The sequence below is a fragment of the Nicotiana attenuata genome, chromosome 12 (genome assembly GCF_001879085.1).
Source record: "Nicotiana attenuata strain UT chromosome 12, NIATTr2, whole genome shotgun sequence".
NCBI lineage: Eukaryota > Viridiplantae > Streptophyta > Magnoliopsida > Solanales > Solanaceae > Nicotiana > Nicotiana attenuata.
Window position 1 is genome coordinate 44,032,036 of NC_032000.1, and position 9,931 is coordinate 44,041,966.

The following is a 9,931-nucleotide window of genomic DNA, read 5'->3' on the forward strand; positions in this document are numbered from 1 at the left end:
TCGTGTTGAGTCACTTAATTTATAAGCTCTTAATATCTTGGTATGAAGAAAGAACTTCATGTAATGCCCTGCATTTGCATAACCAACAAAACTTTGGCAATATTTGTTAGAATAAGCAAATCCATATCGTATTTGAGTATATCCACACAGGAGTAAAACTATACTTGCTAGCATATTGTTATATTCATAGTTCTAACAAGATATATTAGTGCACTAATTGCAACAGACACAAAAATAAATCATGCGCACCATGATTACTCTAATCCACATACGGGTCTATAACTTTATATATTTCAGAACAATTTAAATCCTTCAAGGATTTTCATTATACACATATCAAGTTTTTCATGTATTGCCCAACTAAGACCTGAAAAATATTTCATCCACCATAGGAGAACTTATCTCCATATAAAATGCCGGAATATTTACGAAAAATCTTGTGCTAGTCGTCTTTATGTCTATCGACTTGATTTTTCATTTCACTTTCAGGTGTTGGGACTATCCGTCCAACTTCACATTTTTCAGGTGAAGTCAATTTTCATTGCGTATTTTTCATTTGGCCAATTATTTATCTGTCCAAATTTCATAGCAGATTTGAGCTCAAGATCCTCATCAATACTAATAAAATTGACCGCTACGTTATATCAACAATATCGTCGACGATCATTTTATATCGGTTCCGTCGTTACCAACTAAAGACATAACTTATTGAGATCTCTTTATCTCATTATTTTCAGGTACCTGAGCCTCTCCCATGAGGTCTTATAAAGTGTTATGCCATGGTGCTCTTATAAAGCACTTGCCTCCTTATTATGACCATCTTGAACATTTACTCCTCTCCTTCTTCAAGCAGTTTTATCTTTGGAACCGATTAGTCTATTATGCTTCATGCATGTCATAAACTCTGTCCATCATGGACTTTGTTCTATTTGGAGCAGTAACAGCTGAAGTATGATATTTAGCTTTGGGCCAGCAATTGCGCCTGGCAATATTTTTGGGAATGAATTATCACTTGAACTTCAAGTTAACATTTTCTTCAAGTTCCACGTATCACTTTTTCAGCTGCTCATTTTCTCCCCCTAATGTTGGGATCACCAACACATTCCCCAACCTTCTTTAGGAACCATCTTTGTGCATTGTGGTGACACAATTAAATCATATACCACAATCATATTTTTATATGAAAATTATTTGGTTCCTGACCCTGAACCAATTATGATAGGGAGAATTTATCGTAACTTTTTGGCTAGATGCGTACAAGGGTTGTTGTATATTAAATAATACACCTCATTCCAAATTTTTATTTGGGAGTTTTGTTCTCATAACCAATGATTTAGCTTTTAATTGAAGGCATACAATTTCTGCTAAACTAACTTGTATGTAAACCAACATTATCACGATAAATTATCATAGTTTTTTATCTTGGAACTGTACTCTAATAATTGTAGCAAGCAACCTTGCAAAAGCTAAACTGCAAGTTGATAACTAACGCACATGTGATCATAGAATAGATGCATCTATTAAAATCATATAATAGTAAACGGTCCACGTGGCATGTGACTGGGCCCACATACATACATACATACATACATATATATACATACATATATACATATATATATATATATATATATATATATATATATATATATTATACGTTCCAAAAATCTAGGAATACAATCCCAATTTATCATGAGAACAAGTCGTACACGAGAATTCTCGAAGAATCTCCTAATTCTTCAATATATGCCAATGTGAATTCTCAATTATTTTTCGTATCATAATTGAACCGGGATGGCCAACCGATCGTGCCAACTACTCCCTCTGTTCCAATTTATGTGAACCTATTTCCTTTTTGGTCCGTTCCAAAAAGAATGACCCCTTTCTAAATTTGGTAACAATTTAGCTTAAACTTACAATTCTACCCTTAATGAGAAGCTTTTATAACCACACAAATACTCTGGGCCCCTTTTTGACTTGTTTAGGACCACAAATTCCAAAAGTCTTTATTTTTTCTTAAACTCCGTGCCCAGTCAAACAAGTTCACATAAATTGGAACGGAGGGAGTAATATTTATTACAGTAAATATTTAATTTACTATGGCATGTGATTCCATCATCATGCTTATACATCTGTAGTACAAATAGAAAAAAAGGTTGGGTACCTTTCATATTTACCCGGTATGATTATAGTAATATGAATATATTCAATCTTCCTTTCATTTATAGTCTCAATATGCCAACCATTTTGGCTAATATATTTGAAACTCAAAAATTTCTTTTGAGACTTACAACAATATCAATGTCATGGACAATTTCATTTATCCGAGTAGTAACAAATTAGCTTTTTCGGAGCTCATAATTAATTTTGTACTACCAGACTTTTTTCTCACCATCTATATGGTAAATGTCTTCTTCACGGAGAAAAATTAAATTCTTATAGTCATGGTCAATCATCATAAGCAAAATCAGTTCTTGCTTTACTTTTGCCTTTAATAACTTTTTATAAGGCATGTAAAAATATTTTTGGCGTCCGCATGTACGTGACCAATGACATATTTATTTAACCACACAGTAATATTTATTATCTTTCTTTCTCTCAAACCTCCCATAGAGGTGAGTTGTGGTGTGTATCCAACCATGCATTGCATGTCTTTATTCATTACTTTTATCACATATTGTTACATACCTTCAGGAATGAATCTGCATTCTCAATGCTTATCATAAGTCATATTCTCTTCAAAGAATGGAGTATAATTATTGCGACGTGCTTTATAAATTTTTCGTACCAATTTGATGGTAAATATTTCCTTCACCTTTTGAAGGATTACTTCGAGAACGCTTATTGTTCTCCTTTTATAGTTACCATAGTGATGACAATTATTATTTCGTCGCTTGCCATGCCCGTACATTCATGAAAATTATTTTTAGTAGTCATCATTGGATCATCAATATAGTGCACTGGGACTCAAACTCAATGCCTTACCCATATGAAGGCATGTAAAGCTATAATGCGTTGGAACTCGAACCCAATATCTTATTATCATAGTGCACTATAACTTAAACCCGGTGTCTTACCCTCAAGGTGCGATGGGACTTGAACCCATCGTCTTACTCTCAAACAATAGCATAATAGGTCAAAGTGCAACTGAGACTCACCCTTGAGCCTTTAAAATATTATCACTTCGAATTGTTTATTTTCAAATTCTGTCAAATTTATCATGCAAACTTAGAGATCAATTGAAGGATTTAGATCCTCTTAAGTTCTTCTATGAGATACCAACTGCTTAAAACCACACAAAGAAAGCATTGTTAGCAACCAAAAAGAAAATTATAATGAACCATGAAGCCAATGATATAGAGATATAAAGAAAAGCAAAAGCATCTAAAGCTTCTGATTATTGGCTGTTGGAAAAGATGTATAAAATTAGATTATTTGACAACAAAACTCATTTACAATATAACCAATCAAAACTGATTTTGATTTTTCTGTTTCTTTGTTCCCGTTCTATTTCTTAAATCCCTTATCAATTGTAATATATATAACTCAGTAACAGTGCTTAAAATCGATGGCTAGTAGTTGGTTAAAAATCTTATGGCATTGCATAAATATTGAAAAATGTATTGATTCTAATTCTTAAAAATCTTTCAATCAAATGGTCATTGTCTCATGTTTGGATTTGAAAGCCAATATATATTATCAAAAATAGGCAACATGCTTTCAACAAAAAGAACAAACAAAACAAAAAAAACCCAAGCTTTACCTTAAAACCGATCGATGTATTAAATCATACCTCAACATGAGTGATTGATCTCCAATTATGATCTATCAATTTTGAAACCATACCTAAATAGTGTTGCTGACATTTCAAAGCAACAACAGTATGCTGAAATGGCTTGGGAATCGAACACTATGATTTTATGCTTATTGGTCGCATGGTCATTCTTTTCTAATTCTCGTAATGAGATTAATCAGAACATGGGCCGAAGAACAATCAAACTCAAAGTCTCAGTTTGTCAGATACTCGTGCTGATAACGTGTTAAGAAATTAAGCTTAGAGTAACAATAAGAAATAATAAAATAGACAAGACATAGAGAGGAAAGAGAACTTTCTTATTTCATCAAGTGTTTTCCAAGTGTATTACAAAATGAGTTCTCATCCTCTATTTATAGTACAACATAGAGGTATATCAAAAGAATTCCATGAATATGCCATTAAGCATTTGAGATCATGTAGGAAGATCATGGTAGGTTTTGGAGGTGTGAGAGTTACAACAATAATAATAAAAAGAAGTGGAAGTTATCTATATAGTAGGAGTTAGACTATATTTGATTAGTGGACATCAATATGTATTTCATAAGAGAAACGTTGAAAATGAAAGAAAAGTACAAAAATGAGAGCCCAAAAACGTGAAAAGAATTCAAATAGAAAAGGGGGGAAACAAAGTGGCCGGAAATTGAGATACTTTTCCCGCCTACGAGTCCCGAGTCATTGTCGTGTTCTGTGGTGGAGTCCATCCTGTTCCCCTCTTCTCAACCCTTTTCTACTTGTCTTTTAAAAATCTTCACACACCCCACAACCAGCTATTACTCACTTTTCACTCCCTATCTTTTCAATTCAAATCCATCTTATTTTTCTCCGTCAGTTGCAAATTTGGGGGTTTCTCTTTAACCCTATTTCTTTGCTGAATTCGAGGTATGTTTGATCCCTAAAATTCATTCAGAGTCGTATCCATATGATCAACCCTCATGCTTCATTTATTTGTGTGTTTTCTTGTTCTGTTTGTTCCGTGTTTTTGAGCTGTTAAGTTGCTGTGTATTTATCCCTACTGTTTCACTTATATTTCGGTATCTTCTTTTGCTTTGATTCAATTTGAATAACTCTTTGTTTCTTTTTTCTTCTTCCTGCTTTTCTCTTTTATTCCCTCTATTTGCTTTGATTTTCTATCTTCTTTATTCCTCTAATTGCTTGTACTTTGTCTCATTAGTCCATGTTCTGTGACAAAACACCCTTCCGGGCGTATAAAAATCTCGTTACTCTCCACTTGATATCACGAAACATGAGTTCTAGTTGCCAAATTGTAAGTATAATAGTGCAAATGTAGTCGATTCATAGTTTCCTTTTTGTCCATTTTCATAGATTTGATAGAAACTGCTAAAATGGAGTGGTGACTCAATGAGAATGGGGAAAAAATGTTGGCAAAGGTATAAGAACAAGGAAAATACATAAATAGCCCCTAGGATAGAAAATCCAGACATGGATTGCTTTTGGGATTTAGATCCATCATTGTTGTAACTTGCCCTATATTAAGTGGGAGTCTATAAAGAGATAGCTGGTAGTTTCAACTTTTATCAGTCTTCAAATGAAAATCCTAGCAGTAATATCCTTATACTGCTCAAAATAAAACTTGCTACTATTATAAATCCTCTTTTCATGAGTGATACTGGCAAAAACTTTAATGCTCCATGAAGATTAATGTTTGAACTTATGTTTATTCAGATATAATTCAGCTTCCTTGTCGAAGTTTAATATCATATATATTTGATCCATAAACTTCTGCTCCATCATTTATGGTAGACGCAATTACTCCTGATTTTTCAATTTGTATGACACTTTGAAGCTATTCCAAAATGTTTGACACTATTCTATTTTATCAACTTTCAGATCTTCCAAGAAGTCAAATCCATTAACTTATTCAAATTCTAAATTCTAATATGATGTTTCTCTTTCAAACTAACTTTTTCAATAGGTTTTATAATTTTTTGCGCACTATCACTAATATAATTATTTTTTCTACTAGCAATATCTTAATACATAATTGAAAATGAGTATTTTAAAATCCTGTGGTGGTCAAACATGGTCATGTAAATTAAATGGAGAAGTGTTCTTTTGGCTTTGTTTGTTAGATATCTATAGACGTTCTTGGTTAAGGAAGAGATAATGTTCAAGGGGAGCTTAATTGCAGATCACTATGATGCATGAATATGTGATCCAATATGATGACTTTCTCTTCAACTTATGAGCTGTTAATTGTAGTCGCACTTCATTTTGCTTAGTTTCAAGTTGCTCCCACCTAGGAGTGGCAAACGTGCGGGTCGGGTCGGATATGGTTCGGGTCGAAAACGGATAATGAAAAAACGGATCAATTATCCGACCCGACCCATATTTAATGCGGATAAAAAAGGGGTTAACCGGAGGATAATATAGGTTACCCATGTTATCCATGACTTCTTGTATATGATCACTTTTGGGAGAATTCTTAGTCTCCCTAACTTGAGGAATCCCCAATTTGAAGCTTTACAGATGTAAAAGTTAGACCCACTGGTTATCCATTTTCTAAATGGATAATATGGTTCTTATCCATATTTGACGCGTTTTGAAAAAGTTCATTATCCAACTAATTTTTTAGTGAATAATATGGGTGGTTAACTGTTTTTTTTGAACGATTTTGCCACCCCTACTCCCACCGTAAATCATGGTGAAAGCTGACATGACATATGAAAATTGATGTGTATTATGTGCTTAAAGGTTGTGTCATATTTAGCATTCAGAGTATCTGTTGGACCTTTCATGGATTATGTTAATGCAGTTGACACTTCATGCTTTTCTGATCATTGTTCTACACAATCTAATTTTGAACATGATTACTGTTTCCTATGAGTCAAGAAAGCTTCTATGTTTCGCACTCTGCTTAATCTTCTAAGGAAATCTTAGTTCATTCTGTTTATTCGCTTCTTGCTTTTGTGATTATCTCTATTTCACATGTTTTTTAAAAAAAAAAGGAAAGAAATAAAGGATCTTTTTCCCTACATCTTTTATTTTTGGTGTTTGCCAATTGAATCATTTCTTTAATGTCATAAACTTTAATGATATATATTCACACAAAACTTAAAGATGGTACACTCCGTGAAAGCTTGGAATGCATGGCTGAAACTTTTGATGTTAAGTAGCTTCATAATGGGTTATAGCTTCATAATGGGTTAATTCCCTAATTTAAAAAGAATGATAGGGTTCAAATAACTCCTTTACAGTGTGCTTCATGTCTTGCCATAATTTGGATTGGAATGACTTTTAGTAAGTTGTCAAAAAGCAAACAGCTGGATTATGATCTTGGGCAGAGTAGCAATTTTTTTATCACTCATCTTACGACTAAAATTGGAGCACATGAAAAGGCTAAAAAATCACATAAATGCAGGTCTCAAACAATTGTCAAGAAAATGGACAATGTGATTGAACAAGATGTAGAATATTTTGCTCAGACGGGTGAGTCTCAACTAAATGAAGATCTCTGTCCAGCTTCCCTTCCAGTGCAGCGTTCTGAAGATGCTGCTTCTTTTCTGAATGGTTCCTCCCTGGTTTCTCCAAATCAGAAATTGGTTCTTAATGAAGGTGTAGATCAGGCTCTTCTTTCTAACTCATCTGCGAGCTCTTGCTGTAGTTCTTCTGATATATCTGTCAAGGAAGGTTTTGATTCTTCATCATTATCACCAGAATTTGATCTAGAGTCTTACAGCTCATCTCCTGATGGGCACCAAAAGTTGGCCTTACGTGGGACACAAATGACATTGCAAGGCAACTATTTGGACATGGGGACCGAACCGCCAAGCAAGAACCAAGGTGCCCGTAGAGAAGATAAGGAATATGAAATGGTGCTGAACAGTATCCTGGATCATGAAAATGAGATCAGTGTTTCAAGCAAAAGAATCCATTTCTCAGAAGAAGAGCTACAGGGGCTGAAATATGAGCTTGAGAGAAATGAACCAGTTGCCAAGCTGATAGTTTTCCTGAAAGTGCAGCTTGGTTCAGCTGAAAGTGAGGTTGATATGCTATGGGATGATCTTGAAATGGACAAAGGAAAGATCCAGGAACTACAAAAGCAAGTAGCTCTGCTAGAAAATCTGATATCAAACTCTGATTACAAGATTGAGGAATTGGCGAGTGAGTTGGAAATGACTAGAGATAAGCTTGAGGCGTCAGAGGAAGAAGTTGCCAGGTTAAAGGATGACTGTTCGAAAGTGATCACCGAGAACACTTGCTATTTGGCTGATCAGCTTGAATCAACTCAGGAAGAGTTAAGCTTGCTGAAGGCGAAGCTTGATTCTGAGGAAAGGCATACCTTGGAACTACAGGAGAGCATTATGAGGAACAAAGCTGACATATCAGATCGTGACCAAGAGATCAGGAGAATCAGTGCTGTACTAGAGGATGCCCAAGAAAGCTTCTGCATGCAGAAAGAGCAATTCCAGTCTCAAATAACTAGTTTGTCAGAACAGCAGATCCTGCTAGAGTCAAAGACCGAACAGTTGGAGATACAAAACAGATCATTAGAACGTAAGGCGAGACAGTGTGAAGCTGAGAAGATTGAAATGAAAACTTTGCATGAGGTACAAGAAATCAAATGGAAGGCTGAAACTGAATGCTTGAAAATGGAGATAAATAAGAAAGGTGAAGAAGTCCATGGTTTGCATAAAGATCTCGACAACCTTAAACTGGAGTTTGACACACTGATGGCAAAGAAAGATGAGGTTAATGCTAAGGTAGAGACACTTGGTGCAGAAGTGATGTCTAGGGATGTTCAAATTCAAGAAATGGAGGATCATTTGAAGCAGCTTATTGCAGGATCTGACAGTGCACAAAGATATATAGAGGAATTAAGGCTAAGAGTGGAGGAGTTGCAGAAGGAAGTGGAGCGACAAACGTTGGTAATCTCGGATAGAGCTGAGGAAAAAAGGGAGGCGATACGGCAACTGTGTTTCTCACTGGAGCATTACAGAAGTGGATATCAAGAACTCCATGATTATTTGCAGCGTAGAAGGCATGCAATTATAGCTGCATAATTCACAAAATAGCTTCATTATTTCCTTTATGCTTAAGAAGTTTGGATTGTTTACATTTTATTATAGTTACTTTTGATGCATCGTGTTGTATTTATTATATGGGATGATTTTGTGTTAATGATTAGATCAAATGTGGATGCTTTTTAATGTATTTATCAGATCAGTTAATGTCACTACTCAATACCAGGGGACACATTGTCATGGAGGGTAGAGTAAAGCAGAACTTTGACGTTCCAAAATGCAAAACATACTAGAGCTGGAGTTGAATATATCATTTCTTCTCCTGTTTGCCTTATCATATGTTAGGGGTGATAACTGATCTGATAGTAACATACCTCAGCTTAGAGTACCGTACCCCTTAAATTAAGAATTACACGAGTTTTAGCATATATCATGCTCCTGTTAGTTTAGCCAAAAGATATCTAGAGAGAAAATCATGATAAGTTCTTTGCCTTCTGTAAGAGCCCAGCCCGCTAGGATCTTCTAGTACCATCTATAAGAGCTTAGCCCGCTAGCGATATTGTCCGCTCTGGGCCTAGGTTCTCATGGGTTTAAAACGCGTCACTAGAATCTAAGGCTTGTTAACTTATATACCCAGCATCCCTCTTGTGTTTTGCCGATGTGGGACTTTATCTAATGTCTAGAGTGTTACATAGCCCAGAACGGACAATATAACTGGCGGACTGGGCTGTTGCACCTTCTGTTGGTTTCCAGCAGCAAATAGAGTTGAATATATCATTAAAAATCCAGATTTAGTACCGACTAAAGTGTTTTGTGTCTGTTTTAGGTTTGCTTGGCTCCCACTAGCCAAATTTTCTTCCAAAAAATAATCAGCTAGTGCTTGAACCAGACTTTTTGCAAGGGTTTTGACTTAGACTTTCTTGGTACAAACGACAATTTCTGTTTGTTTCCTAGGGTAGTGTTTGACCATTTCAAGAAGTACATAGTCAACACGCTCCAATGATAACTCCAAGTAATTTTAGCATTAATTAAATTGGTGGGAGAGTTGGTTTCTTTGCCTTCGCCTTAATTATGACATATATTCAGTATGAAAATAAATGAATGATTGCTAGCTGGGGGGGGGGGGGGGGGG

General features: G+C 35.1%; 1 protein-coding gene across 1 annotated transcript; it reads left to right on the forward strand.

The window, feature by feature from the left end:
• LOC109235631 (protein NETWORKED 4A-like) lies at nt 4,465–9,019 on the forward strand. Its single transcript, XM_019401810.1, has 2 exons — nt 4,465–4,696; nt 7,197–9,019. The coding sequence occupies exon 2, from the start codon at nt 7,219–7,221 to the stop codon at nt 8,836–8,838; it is 1,620 nt and encodes a 539-aa protein (XP_019257355.1). The 5' UTR covers nt 4,465–4,696; nt 7,197–7,218; the 3' UTR covers nt 8,839–9,019.